We start from the raw sequence: 13,693 nt of genomic DNA, 5'->3' as shown, positions 1-13,693 counted from the left end.
CTGAATGCACAGCATCGGGGGTCACACGGTAGGCTTGAGTGGGAGATCGGGGGGAAAGGCTGTGGCTGTGTGTAGGAGAGCCTGGCCCACTCTCCCCTGATGACAAGGAACGGTTAAGGGAAGAAAGGCTGCGGCTGGTGTGGAGCAGGGATGCTTGCTTGGTGATCTTGCGAAACAGGGAACTCCTTTTTCTGCTGTGGGGATAAGGGTCAAAGGCAGAGTTGGTGCAGAGAGCACAGCACACACAGGGCCAAGGCACCTGGAATGTACAGCATTCATGCGGCCCAGAGTAGACCCTATGGACTGTGCCTGGCTCACCTTTCTTGCCCATCCTTGCCGCGGCTCCTCTTGCTCCTTCGGGCCATCTTGGCCTTGTAGCTGCCCTTCCTAGCTGGCCCCACTTTAATGGATGTGTTCTCCAGGGGAGTTGTTGAAATAGCCACCTTGTTTCCACTCTGGGGAGCACAGCATGAGGCCTAGGCTAAGCTGGAGGCCATATTCTTGCCCCTCCCTTCTGGATGGCTATGCCACAGCTCCAGCTTTTGCCTCTGCACCAACACATCTGAACTACAGGCCTATATTCTGTCTTCACAGATGAGGAATGGCTCCTATTGGAGCCCAAGTGGTTTAAGAGTGAGAAGGTAGAGAACAGGCTAACCCGTCCCATTCTGCAGCCCTACCCACAGCTCAGAAGGATCCCTGGGCCTAAGAAAGTGAGGGTGCTACCTTGTGGAGAAAACTCTTGTGCCACATTCAAGTTCTGTGTGTACATTCATCTTTTTTTTTTGAGATGGAGTCTGGCTCTGTTGCCCAGGCTGGAGTGTAGTTGCACGATCTTGGCTCACTGCAACCTCCACCTCCTGGGTTCAAGGGATTCTCCTGCCTCAGCCTCCCAAGTAGCTGGCATTACAGGCACCCGCTGCCATGCCCAGCTAATTTTATATTTTTAGTAGAGATGGGGTTTCACTGTATTGGCCAGGCTAGTTTTGAACTCCTGACCTCGTGATCCACCTGCCTCAGCCTCCCAAAGTGCTGGGATTACAAGCGTGAGCCACTGCACCAGCATTTTTTTTTTGAGATGAAGTTTTGTTCTGTCACCCAGGCTAGAATGCAGTGGCACGATCTCGGCTAACAGCAAACTCTGCCTCCTAGGTTCAAGCGATTCTCCTGCCTCAGCCTCCCAAGTAGCTGGGATTACAAGTACCCACCACCATACCTGGCTTTTTTGCATTTTTAGTAGAGACAGAGTTTTGCTATGTTGGCCACACTGGTCTTGAACTCCTAACCTCAGGTGATCCATCTGCCTCGGCCTCCCAAAGTGCTGGGATTACAGGTGTGAGTGACCACACCCAGCCATTTTTTTTTTAATTTTAATTTTTAGTAGAGGCAGGGTTTCACTATGTTGGCCAGGCTGGTCTCGAACTTCTGGCCTCAAGTAATCCACATACCTCAGCCTCCCAAAGTGTTGGCATTAGAGGTATGAGTCACTGCGCCTAGCCTGTATCTACATCCATAGTGTAGATGTGTGTGCACCCAACTCACCCACTACCTTACGGCTGTCACAGACTCACAGACTGAGGTCATTCAGGGACCATGCAGGCAGCAAACCCAGCACTAACCTTCAGGATCAGCTCCACCACCTCCGTGTGCACCAGCCCATGCACAGTTTCCCCATTGACATGGGTGATGAGGTCACCTTGACGAAGTCCTGCCTCGCTGGCTGGACCTCCGTCCTCCACGTGCTGCACCAGGAAGAGAACAGTACTCACACTGGAGCCTGAACATGAAGTACAGGGCCTGGTTCTGTGTATTAAGCTGTGACCCCCCTTCAGCACCACCCTTTGACCCCAGAGCAGGGACAGAAGAGGAAGCTGGAAGGGTGATGAAGCTGGGAGACAGCAGCTCTGGATGGTCAGACATACCCACACCATGTGGTGCACGGTGTAGACGTCGGAGTCACCCATGTAGACACGAATGGCCCGCAGGGTGAAGCCATACTTCTTGCCAGCTCGGTGGATGATGATGGGGGGCCTCACACTGCCAAGGGCTGGCAAGAAGTCCCTGCTTGGAGAAGAGTCCCGGGATGATGGGTTGGATGACTGAGAATGTGGGGACATGGGGCTGGCCAACGGGGAGCAGGTGTGGTGTTCTGGAGAAGGAGAAGCCAGGACTTAGTGGGTCAGAGGGCCTTGGCCTCGTCATGCTCCCAGCGTGGCCCCTGGTCCAGTTTGTTGATTTCAGCACAACTCTTGTCACAGACAGAACCTGAGCCCAGGTCCATTTTCCTCATAGCCCCTGACCTGTGAAGCCCTCTCACATATCCAGCCCTGAGATGAGGCGATGAAGAAAGCATTTATGTGTGTATCAGGGACTATACAAGCTCATCACACATGTTTAAATGTCACAATTAACCTATGAGCTGGCCACTATTATGTCCACATTTTTGGATGAGAAACTTGAGGCTTAGAGGAGTTAAGCAACTGGCTCAAGCTCAAGAGCCCTTTAGTGATGAAGCCAGGATCTGAGTATGAGCTCTTTGCCCCAAAGCCTGCACTTGACATGGCGCTATCCTGCCTTCTGGCACATGTATACACAACCCCAGACACCAATACACCCCTTCAGGGACCACAGTCTCTTAGATCCCTGCTTAACACACATACACACCTGTCATGTGCAGAACCCTGTCACAGGCCTAGAGATTCCAAGGCCCTTCCTGTGAGTTTTATCCCAGCTCCCCAGGGGCCTCACCCAAAGGAATGAGGAGTGAGAGGGCTGTGGCTGAGGCAGACTTGATCACTTTGTTGATAGGGCGAGCGGTGCGCTTCTCTGTAGAGTCCCCAGAGAGCAGCCGGTGGCGGGCCCTACGCACAGCCAGGTCACTGATGGCCTTGGCCGTGGCTCCTTCAGACAGCTGCGGGGTCCCATGGCCTCGGGTCTCCGTAGCTGTGGGCCCAAGTGAGCAGTGAGACCCATGATGCCGCAGAGACTCCTGCCCTGCAGTATCCTCTAACTTAGGTCTTTTGGCAGCCCACCGGGCCATACCTGGACTGGAACCACCGTTTCGTCCAACAGCTTCCTCATCCAGCTTCAGCCGCTGCTCCCCAGAGCGATCAGGGACAAGCCCAGATACCCCCTCTCCAGAAGAGGGTGTCAGAAACCATACACCCTCCTGCAGCTGCCTCCTGGGGGTGCTGCTGGCCTCCTCAGGGCCCTCAGGGAACCGAGGTACATCCAGGAGGCCTGAGCAGCGGCGTCGCACTGTCATTGGAGGGCTTGAGTCACTCTCTGTGTGGGATGACTCAGACGCCGACAGCCGCTTCCGTAATCTATGAGACACAAGGCCTGGGGTGAGATGGCCCATGTGGTCCCCCTCCTGCCACCAGGCCTCCTTTGGGGCACACAAGGGTTATAGTAATGGAACTTTCCTCTGCAGACATTCCTCCAGGAGCCACCCTATGAATGCCCCTCACTGCTACCTGCACTCTTCCCCAGCATCAGAATCTCTCTCAATATCTGTGACAATGAAGGGATAGCTGTCGCCCACCCTGGGTGAGCTCTGTGTGCTCACATCTCAGGGGAGCCAATCACCCAGCCCCGGTCTCGGCCTTTGAGCACCGCCAGGCCTTCTGAGCGGTCCTCCTTCTCCTCACTCAGGCTGCGCTTGGTCGGGGGTGGTGTCTGACGCTCTTCGAGTAGCGAGAGCCGTTCCATGCTGCTGTATACCTGTGGGGACAGGGGATGCACTGGGGATGGGCTCTGGTATCCGTACCTCCCAAGTGGCAAAAGGCATCCTTGGCATTGGAAACCCAGGAATTTGAGCCAGTCGGCTCCTTTCCTCCTCCACACATCCCTGCTGAATATTTGGGGAAGCAGTTATTCCACTGATCTGACCTGGCATCTCATGTCAGGGGCTGCAGTCGTTCCAGAAGCATCTATATATAGCTATATGGAGCCCCAGTCCTCTGCTCCTCTTTTTCTAGAGGTGGCCCCATCCCCATTCCTTGAGCCTGCCCCAAGAGTGCCCTTTGACAGGCCCTCTTCTGATCCTCCAGCCTGTTCTGCCCATTCTGGGTCTCCTCAGTCACACCTTGCTGAACCTTGGAGAGCAGGAGGAAAACTGGCGGATCTCAAGGCAGCCATCCTCACTCACATCTTCCTCATCTTCTGAGTCCACGTGGTGGTAGCGCTCTGAGCGAGCTGGGACAGACATAAAGGACACTTCAGAGTCCTGCTGGTGGCCTCCTTGTGACTCCATTAGATTTCAGCAGAGCCCTGAGAAGTTGCTCCCAATGCCAAGTTCAGTGTGCACAGATATTTCTAGGCAAATGGGTAGCACCCATACTCTACCCCACCAATTGGCGGCCTTACTGTCAAAATAGCTAGTATCGTCCTCTGACTCCAGCTGAGGAATAAATTCAGCCTTCTGGCGGAGAAGTCCTGTCCAGTCCAGATCAGTAAAGAATGGGTGCTCCTTCACCTCAGAGGCACCTCCTGTGGACGGGGAGGGCATGGGCAAGGGGGTAGGATGAGCTGCATGGAGTACAGGTCAGCATACCTAGTAAGAAGCCAGACCTTGAGAAGCTCTGGCTTGACCTAGGTGGTCAGCTCAAGCGTCTCCCCTTCTCTGCCTACAGGGAGCAGGGCAGAGTTTCAGGATCCAGATGGGCTGCCCATAACTGAAGCCCAAACCTTTAGGGTTTGGAACCTCCAGCCTCCCTTACCTCTTTTCCAAGTAGTGAGAAAAGTTAGCGGGGCGTGTCCTACCTGTGCCCAGTCTCTCCAGAGGGTTCTGGTGGAGGAGTTTGGAGGTGAGGTCCTGGGTGTCTGGGGGCAGTGCATCATCACCCTCAGGCCACACAATCTCATCTGAAGTCATCAGGGGTGAGAGGGAAAGGAGAAATTGTGGGGAGAGTGGAGAGATGTAGAAGAGGGTCCCAGGACAGTGTGAGGAAAGGAGGTAAAAAGGGCACAGCCTAGAGCCCCCAAAGCCTTGCCTGAGACCCCAGTCCTTAAATTCTATAGGTTCCTAGACCATGGCTTGATCTTTGATCCAAAGTGGGCACTGCAAAACAGTGATTTCCCCTCTCCTGAAGCTCCAGCTCACCCTGCTTCTATACTCCTCACACTCATGGGATGTGCACAAACAGAACACACAGGTATAGAGGGGAGATATGTGAAGCCCCAAGGACACAGCATGCACGTGTATGTACAGACAGAAACACAGACACATCCACCCCCAAAGCAGCAGACATCAGACACACACCATGAGTTCAGAACAAGAGCTCACAGGCCTCACAAGCTGCTGGAAGACATCTTATTTGTGGATCTACACTGTTTCCCCACTGGGCCAGGGGGAGAGTACCTACCACTGATCACCTGCCCAAAGAGCTCCTCCGGAGTATCTCCAAAAAAAGGGACACAGCCCACCAGGAACTCATACAGGATAATGCCCATGGCCCACCAGTCCACTGGTTTCCCATAGCCCTGGCGCAGGATCACCTCAGGTGCAATGTATTCCGGGGTCCCGCATACCTGGGCACAGAAAGGCCAGGCTGGCTTAGCCTCCTGAGGCTGCTCACTGGCATGACAGCTGGAGAGGGGGGATGCTCCCACCTCTGAAACAGAAGAGTCTCTGAATGAAGACTCAGCCCACCTTAGTTAATGAGTAAGATCAACAGGAGCCCCAGGGAATAAGAGTTGGAACTGTTGGCTGGTATTTCCTAATTAACAAAAAAAGTCTCATTCTAGCCTGGAACTACCATCCCTTAAGCCCTCAACACCCCCCTCCGGCATCTGATCCCACAATTGGCCTCTGCACTCCAGCCTCTAAAAGAACAGATCCTGCGAGTCACATAACTACTACAGGGACTGGTGAAGTCACAACCTGAAATCTTAAACCAGGGAACATCCAGAGGCTGCCTCTCAGGACACTGGGCCATAGCCCAGTGGAAATTCAGAGCTCTGTTCCAAGAACCACAAGCTCCAGGAGAGCCTTGTCCTTGACTCAGGCTGGGAGATTTGGGACTGATCTCATATGAAACTCTGTGCTAACAGTTACTGACCTATTTTCTCCAAACCCTGAGGAGGAAGATGACTTTGGATTTTATATCCATATGATTCTTATGGCTCATCCTGTTTTTCAAATGTGCTACCTATATCAATGCCTCTCTGGAACCCAAAGGTAGAAAAGATAGGGGTTCCCCAATCTTAACCTCTAGCTACAAGGTAGGCATATGGCCCCAAGGCCTTCTTCTAGGGCCTTGAATGTATGTATATGTATACAAATGTAGAGATGAGGTCTCACTATGTTGCCCAGGTCTGATTTTGAATTCCTGGCCTCAAGTGATCCTCCTGCCTCAGCCTCCCAAAGGGCTGGGATTATGGGCGTGAGCCACTGCGCTAGGCCAAGGGCCTAGAATTTAACCCCCAATATATCAACTACCCTTCCTTACCTGCTTGTCCAGGAATTCCCGGGCATCCTTTTCAATATGACCCTCATATAAGTTCGTTGTCAGACTCATGAGGCCAATTTTGGACAATCCAAAGTCAGTGAGCTTGATGTGCCCCATGGATGTAATTAGGAGGCTGGGAGACCAGAGACACAAAATTATGAAGTTATTCCTGGTTTTCCGAGAGTACCGATTTTAGCATATGCCCAATGTCCCCACTCAGGCTTCCATGGGGGTACTGTGAGACAGCTTCAGCAGGGGGACAGGCAGGTGTGAAAAGTAAATTACTCTGGCTATGTGTTACATTCTACACAAGCAACAAACCTGCCTTTTGCCCATTCCCACAACTCCATTTCTATTTATTGCCCTAACTATATTCTATATTGGGGGTAGGAATCGTTCAGTTGAGGAATAGTTTCTTCTACAGAACTGAGCTCAGCCTCATCCTAAGGCAGCTTCTATAGCCATTCCTAGTCCCCTCTCCCAATCTGAGTGGCCCATAATACTCCTGTTTCAGGGAGAGGGGCAGGGGGCACATAATTTTGTTCCATGTCCATGGCTGGTCTTAGGAAGAGGGATGGTTGGGAGAAACTAAGATACCTTCATATACTCTTTCTGAGCCACTCATTTTGTGCTGAAGGCTTTACCCTGCCACCCTTTTATTCTAATGATTCCCCAAATAGTACCTCTGGCCCTTACTTCCTTCTTGAGCTCCAGGCCTACCCAACTGCCCATGTCTTTTAGGCACCACAAATTCAACCTGTCCAAAACAAAGTCAGACCTCCCAACTGGTTCCCCTTCTCAGTGAAAAACAGTAATTTCTGTTATCTATGAGCTCTGTGGTACTGTAAAAATATTCTGGCCCCTGAAAGGTTTTCTAGAGTAACACATCAAAGGTAGCTATAATTATCCCTATTTTAGAAAGGAGGAATGTGAGGGTCAGGGAAATTTAATTCATAGATTCAAATTCAGACTTAACAAGCAAAAGAGTGGCCATTTGAACTCAGGTCTGTCTAATGTCAAAGCCACTTTATTCCACAGAGGCTTATCACCCTGCAACAGTCCCAAGCTGGAAATCTGGAAGACATCCCAGCCCCCTTCTGTTTCCTCACTTCCCTTCCTACCCCCACTCCAACCTGATCCTCTTCCCTTTCTACTTCCCCATGCTACACCTCTTCTTTCTAACCTGACTCCCTGTTCTGCTGCAGGCATTGCTGTCTTTGCCCCGGTCTCAGTGTCTCCCTGGCAGTGGTCTCAGTGTCTCTCTTCATTAGCGGAGTGAGCTTTCTAAACCTAAACCACAATCTGGGTATGCCATTCTATCATATCTTTGGTTAACGGACCCTTCAAAGATTCTCTAGGCCCCTTTAAAATAAAACTCAAATATAACGAAAGGGCCCTTGATGAACTAGCACCTGCCTGTCTCATCTTTTCTCTTAACTACTCTCTCATCATCTAAGCTGTCGCCATGTTGTACTATTTGTACTTCCTGAACAAGTGATGTTCTCTTGCACCTGTGTGCCTCTGCACATTCTGCTCTCCTGCTTTGGAAAGCAGGTCTCCTACCTTTTTCCACTTGACTAATACCCTCTGAGAATAAGCCTATATACATATATTTCTGTCTCACACTGTAGACTTAACTTCTACATGCCAGGGACTATATTTAAAACCCAGAATATAGTGCTTGGCACAGAGTAGATGTCAGTAAATGTCAGGACACTTGTTCAACCATTTACGACATGTGCTTTTTCTTTTGTTCTTGCTTGGTTTCTTCAGTGGGGCTCCTCAGTGACTCATGTCTCTGAAGCCTTATAATGCTCCAGCCAGACCTTGAGGTAATGATCTGCATCTGGGGTCTGGGGGTAGAGAACTAGGCCTAGATGGACACACACAGAGACATGTTTTCCCAGTAGCCATCTGGATACATTTAGATCTACTGTGCTTGTCAACATTTATCTAGAGACCCAAGAGGGAGACTCTGGACAAGGGACACAGAGAATAGACATACTTGTCAGGCTTGAGGTCACGGTGCACGATGCCATAGTTGTGTAAGTACTCCAGGGCGAGCACAGTTTCTGCAAAGTATAGGCGCACCATGTCCACAGGCAGGGCCCCAATATTCTTCAGCAGAGTGGCACAGTCTCCCCCTGCAATAAGCCCAGGCTACCATGAGGAAAGGATCCAGTTCCCTATTCTAGCCAGTTCCCATCTGGCAGTTTCTGAGATCCCAGAAGAGACAGCTTCATGGAACATCCTGGTGCTGGAGACTATTCTAGCCCTTTTGTTGCTGGCATGGGTGGGAGACACAGTGATATGGTTTGGCTGTGTCCCCACCCACATCTCATCTTGAATTGCAGCTCTCATAATTCCCATGTGTTGTGGGAAGGGACCTAGTGGGAGAAAATTCAATCATAAAAGTGGGTCTTTCCCATGCTATTCCTATGATAGTGAACAAGTCTCATGAAATCTGATGGTTATTTTCATTTATTAATATTTTTTTAGACAGTCTTGCTCTGTCGCCCAGGCTGGAGTACAGTGGCTTGATCTCAGCTCACTGCAACCTCTGCCTTCTGGATTCAAGGGATTCTCCTGCCTCAGCCTCCCAAGTAGCTGGGATTACAGGTGTGTGCCACCACACCCAGCTAATTTTTGCATTTTCAGTAGAGGTGGGGTTTTGCCATGTTGGTCAGGCTGGTCTTGAATTCCTGACCTCAGGTGATCTGCCTGCCTCTGCCTTCCAAAGTGCTGTGATTATAGGTGTGAGCCACCATGCCCGGCAGATCTGATGGTTTCAAAAAGGGGAGTTTCCCTGCACAAGCTCTCTCTCATCTGCCACTATGTGAGACATGCCTTTCATCTGCCATGATTGTGAGGCCTCCCCAGCCACAATGAACTGTAACTCCAATAAACCTTCTTTCACAAATTGCCCAGTCTCTGGCATGCCTTTATTAGCAGGGTGGAAATGGACTAATACACAGGGTACGGAGGAGGGTGTAAAATAAAGTGAATCTGCTGATAGCTGTCCAGGCCATTTTTCAGGCTAGCGAGGGAAGGAACCCAGCCCTCTATTAAAAGTAATGGCAAAAATGCAATTACTTTTGCATCAACCTAATATTTTAGGACAGGAATACTGCATACTGTAAACACATCTGGCTGAGACATTAGCATTTGTTCATTTTACTTCCTTCTTATTGGCTTTCTTTTAGTTTCTGAGTAAAGTAACACTATAAACTCCCAGCATGTACCCACTAAACACTAACAGAGTTTTGTTTTGCTTCAGCCTCAAGACACAGGCACAGCATCTTTGGAAGCTGTACACATAGTGAGAAGGTGAGAGGGAAGGCCACTGACAAAGCTGCTGCCCCTCTCCAGAACTATGCCTTGTGTTGCTCTTCTGTTCCACTCCCAGAGCATTTTACATGGCTTTAAGGGGTGTGCCCTTTGCAAGCCAGTCAGGGTGATTAATGGCTTTCCTTTCTTCTGAGGGTCCAGATGCAATCCTCCTAGCACCCAATCCCAGGCTTTTGCAGCTCTGCTGCCTCTTTTGTTGCTGTCTGATACCAGCAGTAGAGGGTTTGCAGGCTTTGGGGTGCAACATTGTATAGCTGCTGGCCTGCTACATCCTGTTCCAGAGTGCCTCTCATGGTAGAGGCAGGGAGCTTTGTGCCCACCATGGCCAAATGGTCTTAGTAATCCTGAGGCTGAAAGCAATACCAAAGAGGGACTGGAAAGTTGGGCCCTGGAACTTCACCTCTGTACAAAGCTGCTGGTCCCTGTTTAAGGCTAAGTCTCAGATTGTGCCTTTGCCTTTGTGCCAGGCCACCTTTGCCTCAGTACCTTCAACATACTCCATCACCATGCACAAGTGGCGCTTGGTCTCAAAGGAGCAGAACATGCTGACCACGAAAGGGTTCTCGGCAAAAGTCAGTATGTCACGTTCCACAAAGGCCTGCTGGATCTGGTTCCGTAGGATCAGGTTCTGCTTATTGATCTTCTTCATGGCAAAGCGCTGCCTGGTGGACTTATGCCGCACCAGGAATACAGCCCTGGGAAACACAGTCCGGCCCAACATAAACCTTCAGCACCTAAGCTGTGCTCTCTGCCACCCAAACTGCCTTCTCTCAAACCTTAATTAATGCGCAGAACAAAGGTGCAGGGGTATGCATATCAATGAGAAGGATCTGGGACCCCTTGGCCCACAAAACTCTTAAACTTCCTGATAGACCATGTCCTGATGACACGGCTCAATGCTTCCCCAGAGCTCAGGGAGAGGAGGATGCATGGTAGTAAGAGGGCTGGGAATCTTTTCTGGAAAGGAACAATGCTCAGATGTCAGAGGAATCTCAATTCCTGCCCACCCAGGAGGCTTCTGGGAGTGAGAAAGTCCACCCCGAGGCATCTGCGCAGAGGATTGGGCAGCAAACACTCTCACATGGAAGAGACCAAGGGCTGACCTGGCTTCAGTCCTGGCCACACCCTGACCCCTGCCTTTACCCATAGGCGCCATTGCTGATGAGCTTAATGGTTTCGAAGTCCTCTTCAGAGGGTGTCTTTTTAGATGGCAGAGATGCCCCACGGCCCTGGAAGACAAGGGGAAAGGCAGGAGACAGGTATGCTTTTTAGAGCCCATATCCTTGCAGAAGCTGTGGCTCTAGTGTCTTCTCAGTTCTTAGCTCTAGCATACTCTCCTGACCATTCTTCTGGGAATAGAATGACTTCTTAGACAGTGTTTGTTGTCACCAATACCCCCAACCCTCCTTCAGATATTCTCTTAAAGAGAATTCATAGCTCTTTGCTTCAGAGGGCCTAGGCTCCAGGAATGGGGCAGGAGCTCAGGGTTTTACCTCAATAGAATCATCTGTCTCTGGAGTATCAGGACTGTCATAGCTGCTCAACTGGGCCATTTCTGGAAACAAAACAAAGACAAGAGAAGTGCATGTGGCAATGTCAGGTATCTCAGCAGTACCCTCAGATCATACAACAGGTGCATGTAGGGTAAGCACTAATGCTTTCTGCATCAGCCTGGGATGTGAATTCAGTCCTGTGGCACTATACACAATGTAGTCCCAGCTTTTGGATCAGGAAACAAACCAAATCCTACTGCTAATCCCATTTCTAGAAGTCCATTGCCATTCACAGGGTCTGGCAAATTCTATAAACTTGGGTCATTTCCTGGACAACAGCCTGAACTGGGCTACTAGTTCCCATCCTGCTGGCCAAGACTGCTTCACTGGATGGGGCTGGGAAGCACAGAAGGCAGGAGCAGGATACCTGCAGACCAGGGACTTGGAAGCCCATTGTTCCTGCAGGGGTTCAGCAGGAAGCCCAGAAGAATGGCGATATCCTCTGAAGCCCTGTGTTGGACCACCTCAAAGACACAGAAAGATCTGTAAGGTGGCCAAGAGGAGAGGCAAGTTGCAGAGGAGGTGACCATTTTTGCAAACATGACTGTGGCCCTTTTTTGTTGACCTCTTTGGATCTGAGGCTCTATATGCAACTCAGCCGAGCCAACGCAATCCAGGCTGGGATCCATCAGCAGATGTGAACAGCAGTTCCAAAGGAAAGGCTGTTTTGTCAAAGAGATCACAGTGTATCTCCTAAAATCCTGAGGCACCGGGGCCATGTTGTGTCCATGTCCAAGCTAAGTCTCTTCTCCCAGCAGCTTCCCTGCTGTTAGAGCTTGCTAGCAGCAATGGGGCCTCTTTGCAGCTACCAGGCAGCATGCTCACCCTCTAGGGGATCCCGTGTGAGGCCCAGCTGGCTAACGATGTAGCGGGGAATGTCACATTTAATCCCTTGTCCCTCTTTGGCGTGGCCCTCAGCTGCTTCTAATAGGTGGTAGAACTCTTCAGGGTCAAACTCCTGTACCAAGGGAGAGAGGTAGTCAGTGGTGACAGATAAAAGTGAAGGCTGTTGGCCTCTTTGGTTTTACAGCATTTAGTAGAGTGAGATAAACAAGATTTTCTCTGTGAGGAGGAACTCCCACTCCTGAATACTCAGAAACAACATGATTCAGGGATCACAGGAATGGGGACAAAGATATCAACCAGATCACCTCCAGACTGGACATGCTAAGCATATGCTGTCTTCCTGGCAATAAGAACTAGAGGTTTTGCTTTCAAGAGAGCTCAGCCTATTGATCTCCCATGCCCTCAATCAGCCAAGTGGCACTGTCAGGTGTGTTCAGATGCCCAGTCCACAGCAGTCCTGGCACACACTCAATTAAGGCTCATAAGAGCTTTGGCACAGCCCTACTGGTGCATGCATACCTTCAAATATTTATCAGGCACTTCCTGTGTACTAGAGGCTGAAGATCCACTGAAAAGCATAGTCCTTGTCTGCACATAATAACTGAGTGCCTACTAAGAGCCACACACTGGGTTAAACCCTCTAGCAACTAACTCTTCGATCTCACTGAGGAAATCAAGGCTCACAGGGATGCACTGATGTGTCCATAATCACAGAGGTAGGAAGGAACAGAAAACCAGCATTCAGCCCAGGTCTGACTCCAAGCCCCTGCTCAGCCAAGCACTTCATGTTCTCGAGGGAAAGGCTCTCTGCTTGATCACAGCACTAGCTCTGAACTTTGTTCTCATTCCCTGTGGTCTCACTGTTTTGGAGAATTGTACCCATCTGGATATAACCTAAGCCAGACCTGGAAGTCGTTTTAACTTCTTATTCTTCCTTAGCTCCTATCTGGTCAGAATATCTCTCTCATAAATACCTCTCTAATCCACCTCTTTCTCTCTGTTATCCTACCATTCAATGTCTGAGTTCTGGCCACCCATTGCACATGAATTGCTTTGAGTACCTCTGCCCTAATGTCCCTGGCTTATCTTGCCCTGTCTTCCAATTCACTATCCATGTTGCAGCCAAAGTAATCTTTCTTAGGACTAAATCTGATGCAATATTTACACAGAAATAAATATGAACCAATTACTGATACATGCAACAACATGTATGAATTTCCACAAACATGCAGAGTGAAAGAAATCAGTACATACTACAGAAACCACACAGAAACATGGTTTCATTTCTAGGAAACTGTACAAAAGGCAAACCCATCCCTAGTGAAACAAAGCAGGTAAATTATTGTCTGGGAGCAGGAGCAAGAGAGGACTGACCTCAAAGGGGCACAAAGGAACTTATATAATAGAAATATTCTCTATCTCAGCCGTGGCCATGATTCTAAAAATGTATATTTGTTAGATCTCAGTGAACTATATAATCAAAGGGATATATTT

General features: G+C 49.9%; 1 protein-coding gene across 33 annotated transcripts in view; it reads right to left on the bottom strand.

Annotated features, from left to right (window-relative positions):
- Positions 1 to 13,693, bottom strand: part of MAST2 (microtubule associated serine/threonine kinase 2) — a 260,168-nt gene that overhangs the window by 1,876 nt on the left and 244,599 nt on the right. For 21 of the 33 annotated variants that reach the window (XM_078331597.1, XM_078331601.1, XM_035251307.3 and 18 more), the window contains 17 exons: positions 12,179 to 12,311; positions 11,294 to 11,355; positions 10,944 to 11,029; positions 10,287 to 10,495; positions 8,458 to 8,596; positions 6,453 to 6,585; positions 5,367 to 5,532; positions 4,765 to 4,866; positions 4,369 to 4,491; positions 4,088 to 4,197; positions 3,569 to 3,723; positions 3,043 to 3,326; positions 2,749 to 2,943; positions 1,923 to 2,149; positions 1,620 to 1,742; positions 319 to 455; positions 1 to 194 (listed from right to left, as the gene is read on the bottom strand). In XM_078331597.1, the coding sequence (XP_078187723.1) occupies positions 1 to 194; positions 319 to 455; positions 1,620 to 1,742; positions 1,923 to 2,149; positions 2,749 to 2,943; positions 3,043 to 3,326; positions 3,569 to 3,723; positions 4,088 to 4,197; positions 4,369 to 4,491; positions 4,765 to 4,866; positions 5,367 to 5,532; positions 6,453 to 6,585; positions 8,458 to 8,596; positions 10,287 to 10,495; positions 10,944 to 11,029; positions 11,294 to 11,355; positions 12,179 to 12,311 (2,578 nt within the window). The remainder of the gene's footprint in view (positions 195 to 318; positions 456 to 1,619; positions 1,743 to 1,922; positions 2,150 to 2,748; positions 2,944 to 3,042; positions 3,327 to 3,568; positions 3,724 to 4,087; positions 4,198 to 4,368; positions 4,492 to 4,764; positions 4,867 to 5,366; positions 5,533 to 6,452; positions 6,586 to 8,457; positions 8,597 to 10,286; positions 10,496 to 10,943; positions 11,030 to 11,293; positions 11,356 to 12,178; positions 12,312 to 13,693) is intronic. The other 12 variants (XM_035251309.3, XM_078331592.1, XM_035251311.3 and 9 more) reach the window with 2 other exon arrangements.

The sequence above is a fragment of the Callithrix jacchus genome, chromosome 7, assembly GCF_049354715.1.
Source record: "Callithrix jacchus isolate 240 chromosome 7, calJac240_pri, whole genome shotgun sequence".
In the NCBI taxonomy this organism is placed as follows: Eukaryota; Metazoa; Chordata; class Mammalia; order Primates; family Cebidae; genus Callithrix; species Callithrix jacchus.
The sequence above is the reverse complement of the archived record's forward strand: the minus strand, read 5'-3'. Positions and strand labels throughout refer to the sequence as shown.